Below are 16,468 nucleotides of genomic sequence, written 5' to 3' on the forward strand. Positions count from 1 at the left end.
CTTCAAGATTTCAGGGGCATGCTTATGGGGAGGACATAAATTTACTAAACTCTAGCAGAGAGCTAAATGATTTTGTAATAATGGAGAGCAAAGTGGAGGAGAAATTATTGAAGTTAAACGTAAAAAAGACACCTGGGGTGAATCGAATCTATCCAGTTATATTGAAGGAGGCAGCGAGGGAAAATAAGCAAACCCTTAGCCACAATTATGAGAGAATCCTTAGATTCAGGGGACATACTAATGGACTGGAGATGTGCAGATATATCCCCAATCCACAAAGGGAGGTTGCAAAAGGTGACACAAATAATTATAGACCTGATAGTTTAACTTCTGTTCTGGGGAAAATAATGGAGTCAATGGTTAAAGAAGTGTTGCAGGATCATATAGACAAGACTGCAGTAATAGTACAAACACTGCATGGGTTTGTTAAGGGGAAGTCTTGTCTGACAAATTTGAATGGATACTAGGATGTGGACACAAAGGAAATGGATGCAAAAAATTATTTTGATATCATATACTTGGATTTCAGGAAAGCTTTTGATACCATAGCACATGGAAGACTGCTGAACAAATTGGAGCAGTATGGCATTAAAGGCAAGTTGCTACAATGGATAAAGGGATGGTTGAGTGGGAGACAACAGAGAATGGTAATCAATGGACACTGCTCTTCATGGACAAATGTTATTAGTGGAGTTCCCCAGGGTTCGGTGTTGGGCCCATTGTTGTTTTCAGCATTTATCAATGATATTGAAGAAGGTATATCGGGTTTAATGTCCGAGTTTGCAGATGATACAAAGGTTGGCAGAGTTGTTATTGACAGTAAAGACAGTATGCCATTCCAACTGGATCTAGATAAGTTGGGCAAATGGGCTGAAGGTTGCCACAAATGCAAAGTACTGCATATGGGTAGCAGTAACCCAAGAGAAACATACCAACTGTGTTGTACAAACAGTAACCAAGAGAAACATACCAACTGTGTTGTACAAACAGTAACCCAAGAGAAACATACCAACTGTGTAGTACAACACTCAGGGAAGTAGAGAATGAAAAAGACCTAAGAGTAATTGCACAGTCAGATATGAAATTCTCTGAGCAGTGCGGGTCATGGATTATTGTCAATGATATATAGTAATTTTGCTTGCAGAGACAAGGAGGTGATTATCCCCCTGTATAAGGCAATCATCAGACCTTGCATACTGTGCACAGGTCTGGAGGCTTCATTTTAGGAAGGATGTAGAGTTACTAGAACATGTACAAAGAAGGGCAGCAAGCTTGGTGAGAGAAACAAAGGGGCATGCTTACCAAGAAAGGCTTAAAGTTCTGAGACAAGGAGGTGATTATCCCCGTGTATAAGGCAATTGTCAGGCACACCTTGAGTACTGCGTACAGGTCTGAAGGCTTCATTTTAGGAAGGATGTAGAGTTGCTAGAATGTGTACAAAGAAGGGCAACAAGATTGGTGAGAGAGGAACAAAGGGGTGTGCTCACCAAGAAAGGCTTAAGTTCTGCAAGTTGCAGTACCTGAAGACTATGAACTTGCAAGGTGACCTGATTGAGGTGTATAAGGCCTTGAATGGTCTGCACAGGATCAATGCTGATGGGATTCTTCTGCTTGCTCAGATTACAAACCTGAGGGGGTAAAGATTAAAATTGAGGAAAGACAGTTGCAGAAGTCTGCCTTTAGCCAGCGAGTAGTTGATTGCTGGAACAGACTTCCATCTGTTGTTGTGGAAGTTGTTAGCTTAAATAAATTTGAGGCTGAACTAGACAAATATTTGAAGTGACTGGATGGGTGAAATGGGAGGGTTTTTTTTTTTTTTTTTTTTTGGGCTGATGCTGTATAAGCTTGCTTTCTTTCATCATATGCCTCAACTAATGCTAATGCTAATGTGTCTACTTCTGAATGATTACAGAGCTACAGCTGTTTGAAGTTTACATTATGCAGTTGTGAATGAGGAAAGTAAAAAAATATATAAAAATAAACAATATGCAGATACATCCCAAGTATAGATATTTCACTATTCTAGCCTCCATACCTCTTTTTTAAAACTGAATCAGCAACAATTCTGTAACTGCTTAGAATAAGATACACGTTTATATGAACTTTCTGCTTGTTTCTGTAATTGAACTATTCCTAAAATTTCCTCGGTGTAATTTAGAACCATCCTTTTTTTCATATTTACATAAAACTTAAGGGCATTACTATTATTCAGCTTTCATTCTACATAATACAGCTTTAAGATTTACCTTTCTAGCCGTGCAACTATTAGTGATGACTCATTATCATTCATTATCTGCTGCAACCTCCCTGTCAAAGTATTTGGCTCCATGGGCCCTTCTAACCTGGCTACTACAGTCATCCTGTTGTCCCGCAACACAATAACAGCCAAAAATGGATAACTATTCTCTCTAAGAGCTTGAGATACTTAATAGGAGAGAATAAACATTAAACTACTGATTGAACATATTGCTACTGATCACAATAGTAAACTACATTTGCAAAATGCTATTAAAAACAAATTAAGAAAATTATAAATTGAACATATTTTTACATTTTATTCTCAAAGATAAATTATATGAATATTACGGAATGAAAAATATATAATAATAATGCAAAGATATCAAATAACAAATAGATTTCAGAAAATCTAAACTACATCAAATAATTCTTTTATTTCAAAAAACTCAAAATATTTTTGAGTTTTTTGAAAAAAATCACTCTGCACCATGCTACACCTGGTGACCTTTTTGTTCCACTGGGTAGAATAGAGACTATTTAATCCTGCATCATTACATTCCACCTGAGAAAGGAAAACTTCCATCAAGAAAAAATTAAATTGGCAATAAGGATACTTGAGCAATTTGGAGAAAGTGCAAAATTCATACAGTTCATATCTGCTTTACGATATTAATCTGTCCCAGAGAGACACTGTCATATCGTAATGTGAACACAATAACACATTGGTTTTTGGTAATTCATTCCAAGACCTCGGAAGTTGAAATTTTTGCTATATAACTAAGCTATTTATCTCTCTAAAAGGTGATTTTCATGATGTAAATTGTACATATTGATTAAAGCACAAAATCACTTCAACTAAAGGATGCAAAAACAAAAAATGCAGCCAACCAACACCTTTACCAAAGCTGCTATTGGCTGAGAGGACTGACCATGTGGAGACAATCGTAAGCCAAGACCAGCCTTTTTTTTTTTTTTTTTTTTGAAATGAGTAGTCACCTCTTAACATGGTCACTGGTCAGTAAAATCAGCTGCTTTATAGAATCAAATTTCATAAAAGCAATTAAAATCATTAAAATGCACTACACTTTCATCATACGTTCTGTTATAAGAATCAATTTTGAATGCCTTGATATTTTTGGAGGTCACGACCATAAAACAATAAAAACTTGCAGTTTCTGGTTTATTGGGCTTTTCTGTTATGCAGTATTATTATCACTCAATCTTATTGCATTTGCAATCTCTCTAAAAGGTGATTTTTATGTACCGTTAGCTAGAATTCTGTGGGTTTTTACATTATTATGATGAAATGTGTTTCTCCTTCCATGGAATCTTTAATCATATAAAAAAGGCTGTCAGACATTCTCTCAGATAGGCCAGACAAGCTGTACTTGCTACCTGGGAGTCTAAAACGCTGATGGAACTGATATTCTGGTGACATTCAAGTCAAGTGGACCCAATTTTGGCGAAGTCCAGATGGTCTGTGACAGCCAAATCCTCTGCTTGCACCTTCACGATGGTGGGACTGTTAGTAATCCTGGGTATAACCTCCATGCACAAGTACTCTACTCTAATGATTATCTTGTCTTATATAAAATTTTAAACACATTTTTACCTGTTAATATTAACTATTCTGTTCTTTATTTAAATATATTAATAATTTTTGTACAAGTTCAGTTAATTTGAAAAAAAAAAAAAAAAACTTTAATTATGCCAAAGGAAAAGAGCTCACAGCTTTGGGAACACTTTGCAGCAGGATCGAACTCCAAAGTGCAATGCAAGAAATGTTCAATAAAATTATTGAACAAAGATGGAAACCCTTCCACTATGATAAAACGTTTAAAAACTAAACACCGAATAATTTTGCAAACAGAAGATGAAAAACAAGAATGTAGTTCCTCCAAAAAAGTAAAAATTTTAGATAATTATTTTGTTAAAAAATCTTTGGATGAGATTGTTTCGGAATTAGTTGCTGTTGATAATATATCTATAAGAGCAATTACAAAATATAGTTTTATTCGAGAAAGTCTTTGTAATTTAGGTTATAAGCTTTCTAAAGCAGAAAAAGACGTGATGAAACTGATTCACAATTTTTATCAAATTAAAAAATCAGAAATGATAAATTTAATATAGGAAAAATTGAGTAAGAGTAAAAGATTTAGTTTCTCTCTTGATGAGTGGACAAGTACAAAAATAAGATGATTTTTAAAGATTTTTAGTTCAAATTCAAAATTCATGTTCAGCTCTGCAATTATTGGAACTTGTAAGAAATCATTTGAAAAATTTCAATATCAATTTTGAAAAACATATTGTTGGATCAACTGGTGATGGTGCTAGTATTATGTTAAAATATGGTTGTGTCTCCTGCATTATGTCATTTGTGCCTTAACCATACAATACATTTAGCTGTATGCGATGTTTTATACAAGAAAAGCATGAGTTACAAGGAAAATGAAGTTGAAACAGTTGATGATGACTTTGCTGATTCAGATTATTCAGAAGATGATTTCTCCTTTGATGAAGAGCAAGAAGAACTCTGTATTGATGCTGACAAATTAGAATTATCAAAGTGTTATGACTTAAAGAAAAATATTCAAATTGTTCATCAAACAGTAAAATATTTTAAGAAGTCTACTGTGCGCAACTGTTTTCTACAACGGAAAATAAAATGTGAATTAGAATATGAAATGGAATTAATCACAGATGTTAAGATGCGTTGGAATTCATTACTTGATATGATTTTAACTTTTTAAAGAATATTTCAATTCATTAAAGCAGCTCTTGAAGATCTTGGTAATATGGATTTAATAAAAAATATCAACATTCAATTGCTTCACGATTTGAGTAACTCCTTAAAGCCGATTAAATTAACTACAGAAGCACTTAGTAGACAAGATGCAAATCTTTATTCAGCACATTTGGCAGTTAACTTTATGCTAAAAAATTGGAAGAAATTCCAGGGAATTTAGGTAAAGAACTATTAAATAAAATGAAAACTCAAATAAATGAACGTCAAAATGAAAATCTTGAAGACATTTTGGATTTTCTTGTAAGTGCTAATAGATTACCAAAAAACCAGCTTATAGATTTTGCAACAAACTTAATGATTAGGCTGTTTCTAAGTGAAATTGTTCAATTTAATGAAAATCAAACTGATTATAATGAGAATGTCATGAATATTGTACACCATATGACAATGGAAGATGAATTAAAGACAATTTTAGAAAATGCAAAAAATCCTCATCCTCCACTTTCAGAAACAAATTTTAATAAATTAAAGCAAGAATTTATGTTATTTTTAAGTACTAAACAAAGACTGAAAATCTGGACAAATTATATTATGATTCATTAACAATTCAACCTACATTGACAACTGCCGAGCAACATTCTCCATTGCAGCAAACTTTTGAACTAAAGTATATTCTAGATTATCTGACATATCACTAAATGCCTTAGTTTTTTTAAAATACTGGTTTTTAAATAAAGTTAAAGCATACTTTATTTTACTTATTGTTAGTTATTACTTAGAATGTATTTCTGGATGTGAAATATAAATCTAAATAAAAATGTTTACTAATGTACATAATACCTATTTTTTACCAAATCAATTTATGATGTAATCAAAAAAATAGGGTGCTCAGAATTTTTTAAACTAGGACTCGGACCCGAACTCGGTATTTTGGACTTGACTTGGACACAGACTCACTTAGCCCCAAAATACAGTCTTCCCAAACCCTAGTCATAATCCCACTTTATAAGGCAATTGTAAGAACACAGTACTCCACATTTGGAATACCGTGTCCAAGTAAGGAGACCTCACCTGAAAAAAAAAGACATTGAGCTTCTTGAAAGGATCCAAAGACAGGCAACTTGCATGGTGCGATCAGCAAAAGGGAGACCATACGAGGAAAGACTCTGATTATGTGGGCTACGGAGCTTGGCAACCAGGAACTTCAGAGGAGACCTGACTGAGGTTCATAAGGCTCTAAGAGGGGTTAGTAAAATGAATGTTATAAAAAATTCCAGAACTAGAAGCCATAAATTCAAATTACAGGGGAAGAGGTTTAGACTAGATGTAGGAAGTTTTCTTTTAGTCAGCAAGTTTTTGATTACTGGAACAAGTTGCCTGCACAGGTAGTTGAAGCTGACAGTTTGAAAAATTCAAAGGTCAATTGGATAGTTCCTACATGAGGAGGGAAGAGCATAATTTGTATTTTTATTATCTATATTTTGCACTATAAGGTTAATACTAATACTTTGCTTCTCTAGCTTTACGATCTCTTGTAACATTCACAAATGTTTCCTTATTTGAATTTAATAAAAAAAAGTTTTTAAATTCAATTACTTTAATAACAAATATTTTAACTTTCTAATGAACCACACATTTTTATAAAATTAAAGTGGTGAACTCACAAGCTGTAAAATCTAAATGGATAATATTAATTCAAGTGCATACTTACCCCTGTATCCTTCAGGTAAGTTAACTGAGCAGGCCCAAAACAACATATTAGTATTAATAAATTCAGTCACATTGCTAGCAGCTAATGTTGTCCTACAAATAAAATCAGCTAATTTTAGTTAAGTTATCTCCTAATCTCTCAACCATTATATTGTGAAAAACATTTCACTGTAAAAAGCTATATATTTTCCTAATACCTATATAATATTGGTGTAGATTCACCACAGATAACTCTTAAGAAACTACGATGGTAGTAGTGTAGGAGGCATCATTTGCTCTATATCTCATATTGTGCTCTTCTTGCACGAGTTGCCATGGTATTGCACTACCTTGAATAAGTAACGCTTCACTAATAGAGAAGACTGTTACTTATTCTCAGTGAGTACCACCACCCAGACGGCACCGTTTCAAAGCTTTTTTTTTTGTAGTTGTTGGCGCATCAGCTTCTGTGGCTATAGTGCACCTCCCAAGGTTTTTGCAGTACTTTGATCCAAGCCCAAGGCGGGATTCGAACCCACGACCTTTGGGTTGCCAGGCAAGCACTTGGCTAGCCCGGTCGGCCGTTTCAAAGCTATTGGCCTATCATCGGTGGGTGGGTGAGCAGGTACTCTGGCATTGCAGACATGATCAGTGGCCTCGTTTGAAACGGTGCCGTCTGGGTGGTGGTACTCACTGAGAATAAATAACAACAGTCTTCTCTATTAGTGAAGCATTACTTATTCGAGGTAGTGCAATACCACGGCAACTCATTGTGCAGGAAGAGCACAATATGAGATACAGAGCAAATGACCCACACTACCATCGTAGTTTTTTAAGAGTTATCTATGGTGTACCTACACCGATATTATATAGATATTAAACTCTTACTCTTAACGTATTATGCCTTGTGCATTTAGTTATTTTTAAAATATTTTCCTAAACAGAAACTCAAAAGGTTATTGAAACTGATCACGGGAAAATTCAAAACAGTTTTGCAAAATCCAATTTACCTGATAAACAATAATAAGTTGTAAAAGCAATTATTCAAGAGCAAATTTAAAACTATTTTGGAAAGAGCTAACCTTTGTTTAAAAGGATGAACAGAACTGGAAAAAAAATTGCACAAGGCTACCAGGTGAATTTATGAGAAAGCAATGTTAGCATATATTAACACTGTTATTCATTACTCTTTCCATTATTCTATCTTATTAAAACATTACGTTCAACCAAAAAATAATAAATAAAAACAATGACTGAATTCTGTTAATTTCATCTTTTAAATGGCATATATATGGGATATTTATTTTGCTAGTTTCATTGCTTAAATGGCAATATATGGGAGTTAGTCATATACACATACAAAAAGTATCTATATAATATCGGTGTAAAAACACCATAGACAATTCTTAAAGGAAGAACTACAATAGCAGTGTAAAGGGCATAATTTAAACTGTATTTCATATTGTGCTCATCCTTCACAATGAGTTACCATATATTGCACTACCTCAAATAAGTAATGCTTAGCTAACAGAGAAGACTATTGTTACTTATTCTCAGTGAGTACCACCACCCAGACTGCACCATTTCAAAGCTATTGGCCTATCATCGGTGGATGGGCAGGCACCCGGTATTGCAAACATGACAACCCAGTTGTGAAGATAATCCCACAATATGAGATGTTTGTTTTATTTGGTTTTTAGGAGAATTAGCAACTAAGGCCATATTGCTCCGGGATATGCAGTGGTCATTCCCTGACCTTTCCGCATCCTCCGTATTTGGTGGTGACAGGCTCGAACTTCGGTCTAATCAAGAAGTGTGTGCTACGCACTGCTGCTGCTCCTTCCCACCTGGCTACGGAGGCACCCACAATATGAGAGATGCCAGAAGGTGTATGTGATAAAGTTTAAGTAAGACTAAATGCAACTGGGCATAATATTTTTAAGAATTATAATTATCTATATAATATCAGTGCAAAAACACCATAGACAACTCTTAAAGGAAGAACTACAATAGTAGTGTAAAGGACATCATTTCAACTTTATCTCATACTGTGCTTATACGTATTAAAAATATTATACCCAGTTGCATTTAGTCTTACTTAAACGTTATCACATACACCTTCGGGCATCTCTCATAGTGGAATTATCTTCACAACTGGGTTGTCATATTTGCAATAATGAGGTGCCTGCCCACCCACCAATGAAAGGCCAATAAGCCTTGAAACGGTGCCATCTGGGTGGTGGTGTCCACTGAGAATAAGTAACAATAGTCTTCTCTATTAGTGAAGCATTACTTATTCGAGGTAGTGCAATACATGGTAACTTGTTGTGAAGGATAAGCACAATATGAGATACAGTTGAAATTATGCCCTTTACACTACTATTGTAGTTCTTCCTTTAAGAATTGTCTATGGTGTTTTTACATCGATGCCTAATTGCATTTAGTCTTACTTAATACAGAAAGTATGTATATAAGACTCCTCAAAAGTTCCCCAGAAAGAGTATTCTGCACAATGGTTGGAGCTCTGGGGAGGGGGGGGGGGGAGAGAGAGAGAGAGAGAGAGAGAGAGAGAGAGAGAGAAGAGAGAGAGAGAGAGAGAGAGAGAGAGAGAGAGAGAGAGAGAGAGAGAGAGAGAGAGAGAGAATGTCAATTTTTCGACTGAATTGTGACGATGAATGAATGCTCAGTACGATCCAGGAACAAAATAGATAAGCAAACAATGAGAACATTAATCTTCACCAATGTACCAAAAAAAGGCAAGGTTCAACTGTCTGCCAATAAGGTCATGTTGTCAGTCCTCTGGGGCTCTGAAGGTACTACTACAAATTACCTCTCAAAAGGCAAAGCATCACTGGGGAATGCTACAGAAACCTCCTGAGAAAAGTTATTTTTTTATTTTTTTTTGGTAGTTGTTGGCGCATAGGCTTCTGTGGCCACAATGCACCTCCCAAGGTTTTTGCAGTACTTTGATCCAAGCCCGAGGCGGGAATCGAACCCGCGACCTTTGGGTTGCCAGGCAGGCACTTTACCCACCCGGCTAGCCCAGTCAGCGAGAAAAGTTATAAGGATTATAAAGTTGAAGGGATGTATGTGGGAAGTTATCCAAAGGATGCATACGACCTGCACAAAAAGACAGACCTTCACAACACCAAAGCATCAGTGACACTTTTATAATAAATAAAATAGATAAAGATAGGAAATTCAACAAGTACTGCCTTTTAAAAAGACATAAGTGCTTATGAACTCTGTAAAATAGCATTGTAGCATTAATATTACTAGCAGATCCGGAGAGTGCAGAGTTTAAGACCCAGTCCTCTGCTCTTGGCGACATAAATAATAATTTTGCTGGTTACATAAATAATTCTTGCCTACACTTGCTGAGATTAAGAACCTGAGGGGGCATAGATTCAAATTGAGGAAAGATAGTTGTAGAATAGATGTGTGGAAGTTTGCCTTTAGCCAGCAAGTAGTTGATTGCTGGAACAGACTTCCATCTGTTGTGAAAGTTGATAGCTTAAATAAATTAAGGCTGAAATAGACAAACATTTGGAGTGACCAAATGGGTGAAATGGGAAGGGTTTTTTTTTTGGCTGATGCTCTATAAGCTTACTTTCTTGCATCATATGCCTCAACTAATGCTAAGTTCCAATGTAAAAATTTATCCATTATTTGGTTCTGATACTACTTCTGCTTGTTTTCTTGAGTTTGTTGCCTTATGGTCTCTGTTTTTGTCTTCTTTTTTTTAGGGAAGTATGGTTTTCTAGTATGTTTTGAAGATTTCGTGGTTTCTCTAGTTGGTGATATTGTAATCGGCTTGTTTATTGCCTATTCTGGTTTTTGTTTTACATCAATGAGCTGAGAACGTGCCCAATCTGATAAGGATTTTTTTGGTGGGATTATTACTTCTGTCTGTGTTTCTATTGTTCTATAAGTTTGTGTTACTTGTGCATATGATGGTCTATTTGTCTTTGTGGTTGTACTGTTTTTTTGACTTCCTGATATGTACATTGTTTTCTACTTTATATTTCTGTATTCTCTTTTCTCTCTTGCATTCTTCACATTCTTTTGAGTAGGCATTATGCTCTCCCCTGCATTTGGGACAATTTGAATTTTGTGCTGTACAGTCATATTGTGTGTGTTCCTGTGACCCACATTTTGCACAGATAGCAAAATCTCTACATACTGTTTGAGAGTGTCTATACTTCTGACACTTAAGAGATCGGAGAGGGTTTGGAATATACAGTCTCAGTGGGCAGTTCAGATATCCAGCTTTTACAATTTTTGGTGGTTTTGGGGTCAAAATTATATTTCTCATAGGAATAATTTCTCCTTCTGTTTTAATTGTTATTCTTTTTACTTGAATAACTCCTTGATCTTTCAACTCTTCTTTGATTTCATCTTTGGGAACATTCAGGAGATCCCACTCTGTAACTGTTATTGGAATTTCTCCAAAATTTCTCACTTTTATTCGGCGCCTCTGTAGCCAGGTGGGCAGGAGCAGCAGTGCATAGCACACACTTCTTGATTAGACCGGGGTTCAAGCCTGTGACCACCAAATACGGAGGATGCGGAAAGGTCAGGGAATGACCACCGCATATCCCCTGAGCAATATGGCCTCAGTTGCTAATGCTCCTAAAAACCAAATAACAACAAATCACTTTTATTAGATGCTATGCTTATTTTTGATTTGTCATCTATCTCCACTATTAGATCCCCTGATTTTTAGTCTTCTGACTGTTTTAGGGAGCTAGCTATGTTTCTAGAGTTTTTGAATTCAGAAAGGGTTCATTCTTTGAATTCCAATGGGTTTATTCTTAGGATGAATTACTAAGAACAGTGGCGCGACTACAGGGAGTGCCTCTGTTTTTTGTCGCTTAGCTGTATATGAATTCATTTCATCTAGTTTTCTGCTAGTTTGAGTAGCAGAAACATGGTTTGTGTTTGCCATGTTTGCTCCTTTTAGCCCTTGGCAAGAGGACTTTTCTGTCAAGGTTTCTGGCCTCGTCATGGGGAGGCAGGAGCAATGCAGCTAAGAGGCCAAGCAGTTGAAGGGTTAGCTGGTTAGTGGAACTAGAAATATATAAAAAAGGTAAAGAAAGGCAAGTTCCCTTTCTGCATTCCAACTTGTGGTTTTTCAACTACAGAACTGTTTTAAACAAGACTGTTGAGAAAAAGACAAGAACTTAAAAATAACTTTAATTATTTGTCAAGAGCACTCTATAAGCGGCAGTAATATCACTTGGCCTGGAAAAATGCTTAGCACCTGGGGTGCTAAGCATTTTTCCAACCACACTTACGTGTGGCTGGGAAATCTGCACAACGTAGGTGTGGAGCCCGTGATTTAGTTTAGTCACAAAATTTCATCCCAAAATAAGTGCAATATTCCTTTTTAAAAAATTAAGCAAGTATTTTTTCCTTTGCTTTTTCTTTTTTTTACAACAAATCTATTGGAAAAAATACAGCAAACCATGTTAGTTTTATGAATGCAGCCTAGAATTTCCCCACTTCACTACAAAACTCAAAGGGTTTACACTTACAAGGTTGGAAACTCCTCTACAAGTAAGCCCATTCTAATTTCCATATTTACAGCTTACGATATGAAGCAAAATAAGAGTGGTAAATATTGCAGGTGGTAGATGACTTTCATCAACCGGTGAAATACCACCACTTTGCTTATTGGAGGCTTGAAGTGGTGAAACCCATGTTTAGCCTCTAGAGCAAAGTTTCCGGCATCCCCCTCCCACCATACTTCTCCTTCAACCCCCATGCACGGTACTATGCACTATAGGTTTTGATACCTTTCGTGTTTGGGGTTTTCATAAAAAAAAAATAAAAATAAAAAATAAATAATAAAAGAAAATTTTTATTTTAATTTCTATCAAAACACTACAGCTTACACAGTGATAATTACATTTGAAGGTCTTTTGGGGAAAAAAGTTGATGAGTTTCCCACAGAACAACATTACAGAAAAGTTAGCTAATGCACACAGTGCATTACACTTCAAGCATGTTAGCATATAGTAATAATACATGATTTATATTTATATATATATATTAAATTTTCTGTTTATACTCTGGGACGACCAAACGTCAGCAGAGAAGTTCACAAGATAGACAGAATACAAGAAACAGCACCGTATTCAGCAGTCACGGGCTTGAACCCCCAGTCACTCAAGGCACGTGTACTTATGCACCCGCGTGCCTGGCCACTAGGCTACGCTGGCCTTAATATATATATGTATATAAAAAGTAGGGATAAATATAAAAGTTTTTTTTCCAGATCAAATTAATGCCATCAATAGTAGATTGAACATTACATCAGTCTGTAATCTAATTATTATAGTAAAAGTATAATATGTACTATTATAGATACTGAATATGTGTATATAACATAACGGTATACTGCGGGCCATTAGGCCAAAATAACTTATAAAGGCTATGATAGCCTGTATAGGTCTACAATGCTATACCCTGGAAATAAACATATAATTAGTAATCATATATAAATATATAATACAATAATGATTATGTAGCTAATTATTGATAAACAGATACATTGAAAGGGACTTTTTCAAGGACTAACCCTTTCAATATATCCCACCAATAATTAACAGAGCTGTCTGTTTCTGATTGCTATCTGCCTGTTTAACTAAGTCCGATTCTTAAACTTAAACATAAGACTAATTTGGATATAAATTTAGCAGCAAACAGGCAAGATAACATTTAGCTCGACAGATAACTTCGAAACAAATATAGAGAAAATAGAAATAGAGCATATGCTATTTAGAAGTACAGTCAGTCCTCGTATAACACTTGTTTGCACTACACGAATTCGATCATACACTATTTATAAATAGGGGAACGATATCTCATATAACACAAACCGAATTCGTTTATGTACGATTTGCCTTTGTGTTTACAAGAAATGACAGTCGAACGCAACACGATAGGAATGAAGAGAAGATTCTGAAAATGTATTTATCTTTTTTATATCAGTGAAGGGGAAACACATTTCACCATAATAACGTAAAAACCAACACAATTCCAGCTATTGGTATAATCGCAAATGCAATTAGATCGAGTTTACTACCAGTTTATAACAGATTCCACTAGCAGAAACGCAACTGGAAATTGTTTTTATTGTTTTATGGTAGTAATCCCTAGAAATGTGCTTTAGTAAAATGTGAGGTGTTAATAGTGTATCTCTGCCTTTACGGTGTTGTTTATTTAATTGCTACACGCGCACAGCTTTGTTTACGTGTATCAAGCGTGCCTCGTTTTGTAATTGTTCTTTATTCCCTACAAATGAGTAAAATACTTAAAAGGTGTGAAAAGGAACCGTCCTGGTGAAGACACTGCAGATTCAGAGAGAAAAAGAAAAGAAATATCGATAAACAGAGGCGGACTGGATTAAAAATTCTTACCTGGGAAAATTTATAGTGGTCTCATACTATGGTTTATGGCCAAAATCACACTGGCCTCCAGCCCACCGGGGTTTCCGCGGTAAGGCTTATGGCCAGTCCACTTCTGTCGATAGAGAAAAAATATGAAATTGTGAAACGCTTTAAGCGAAATGAAAGACCATTTGATATTGCACGTGCTACAGACCTAAATGAGCTAACGCCGAGAATTACAAAGAATGCAGAGAAAATAAAAACAACTTTCATAGCAGGAACAACTCAAAGTGTAATTAAAATCCATTAGATTAAGACACAAAGAATTGGAAGAGATGGAACGGCTGTCATCTGTTTGGATAGAAATTCAAACAAAAAACAAGTTTGCTTACGATAGAAGCAGAAGAATTAGCAATATTTTATTTCGTAATAAAATACTTACGTATTTTATTACGATTATTTATTGTGTTTGGTAATGTTTTGGTTACAAATGTGTGTTCAATCTTGGGTGGTCGGCACCTAACCCTATTTTTCCCATAGGGCCTGTTGTTTATATTGCACGATTTTGCATTGCACGAGGGTTTCTAGGAACACAACTATTGTGCTATACGAGGACTGACTGTAATGGGATAATTTAAATGATCTATAAAGATTGTCTATAATTTATTATAAAATCGGATAATTTAAATGATCTGTAAAGATTGTCTATAATTAATTATAAAATCAATTATTATTTAGGTATTTGGAATTTGCCATTCCTTTATTTCCCTATAATTCCATATTATTCTTTATTTTATCATTATCTCTATCTATTAAACACCTACTGGAGTCTTGTTATAGACATAACAGGATCCCTTACTAAAGGGTTGGGGCAGTTTTCATACCTAAAGATCTATTAGGGCAATTTGAGGGAAATTGAGGTACTATAACTATACTTATCCCTACTTCCTTTCTCCTTACGTCAGCTATTATTTTATTTATTTTTTTTTTTTAGGAGCATTAGCGACTAAGGCCATATTGCTCTGCGATATGCGGTGGTCATTCCCTGACCTTTCCGCATCCTCCTATTTGGTGGTGACGGGCTCGAACCCAGGTCTAATCAAGAAGAATGTTCTACGCACTGCTGCTCCTTTCCACCTGGCTACGGAGGTGCCTCTTATGTCAGCAGTAGCTTTCTTTTGCATAAATATAAATCAAATAAAACTACCACATCAGGAATTGAAAATTATAGTTGGCCTTCTAATTTCTATTTTCTATATATTCATTTCGAAGTTATCTGTCAGGCTAAATGTTATCTTGCCTGTTTGCTGCTAAATTTATAACCAAATTAGTCTTATGTTTAAGTTTAAGAATTGGACTTAGTTAAACAGGCAGATAGCAATCAGAAACAGATAGCTCTGTTAATTATTGGTGGGATATATTGAAAGGGTTAGCCCTTGAAAAAGTTCCTTTCAATGTATCTGTTTATCAATAATTAGCTACATAATCATTATTGTATTATATATTTATATATTATTACTAATTATATGTTTATTTTCAGGTTATAGCATTGTAGACCTACACAGGCTATCATAGCCTTTATAAGTTATTTTGGCCTAATGGCCCACAGTATACCATTATGTTTATACACATATTCAGTATCTATAATAGTGCATATTATACTTTTACTATAATAACTATATATATATAAAAAAGCAAAGACTTTTATGTGCGAACTAACAACATTTAATTTCTGCACATTTCCCACACTGATTATTCATTCTTAAAACCAGTGCTTCAACTACAATGTGCAGTATACAGGGTGTCTCAAAAATATTGGTATAAATGTTTAGGGGAGGTAGGTAACATCTAAAGGAATGTGAATCGCATAGGAACCCATAACCGGAAACATCACCATCAGTCGGTAGATGGTGCTGTTCATCAGTTCGCGAGAGGGAAAATTTCTGGTTTACTAATTCAAGCAGTAGTCGCTGCACAAAGAGCATGCATCGATATACGAACTGTGAGCTGGCACACATGCACCTAGCGTATGATTAACAGAGGACAATGGACAAGCCGCTTCCCAGACAGACATGTACCAGACCACTGTTTGTTTGCAAGTGTGCATCAAAATTTGTGCGATTATCGGTCATTTAGAGGTAATAGGAGTAGTGCGGGCAGACCACGTTCAATGCGAACCCCCGCCATGGTGTCTCGTTGCAGTGTACAGCGTGTCTGTCACGACGATTCCTTACACCCCTTTCATCTCCAAAGGGTTCATTTACTGCTCCCCCAAGATCATCCTGCACGTGTGGCTTTTGTGTAGTGGTTTCTCCAAGAAAGTGTTCAAGACTTGAATTTTCCAGCCTATAACTCCGCTAAATATCAGATCTTTCTTGAACAAGTTCTACCAGGGTTATTT

At 35.5% G+C, this 16,468-nt stretch overlaps 1 protein-coding gene across 1 annotated transcript in view; it reads right to left on the minus strand.

The window, feature by feature from the left end:
* The window catches only part of Faf2 (Fas-associated factor 2), a 135,843-nt gene that overhangs the window by 37,844 nt on the left and 81,531 nt on the right, over positions 1-16,468 (minus strand). Inside the window, exons 8-9 of the mRNA XM_090389313.1 lie at positions 6,696-6,787; positions 2,247-2,424 (exon numbers count right to left, since the gene is read on the minus strand). Coding sequence (XP_090245439.1) covers positions 2,247-2,424; positions 6,696-6,787 — 270 coding nt within the window. The remainder of the gene's footprint in view (positions 1-2,246; positions 2,425-6,695; positions 6,788-16,468) is intronic.

The sequence above is a fragment of the Mastigoproctus giganteus genome, chromosome 14 (assembly GCF_048544385.1).
Source record: "Mastigoproctus giganteus isolate SK-2022 chromosome 14, ASM4854438v1, whole genome shotgun sequence".
NCBI classification, from domain to species: domain Eukaryota; kingdom Metazoa; phylum Arthropoda; class Arachnida; order Uropygi; family Thelyphonidae; genus Mastigoproctus; species Mastigoproctus giganteus.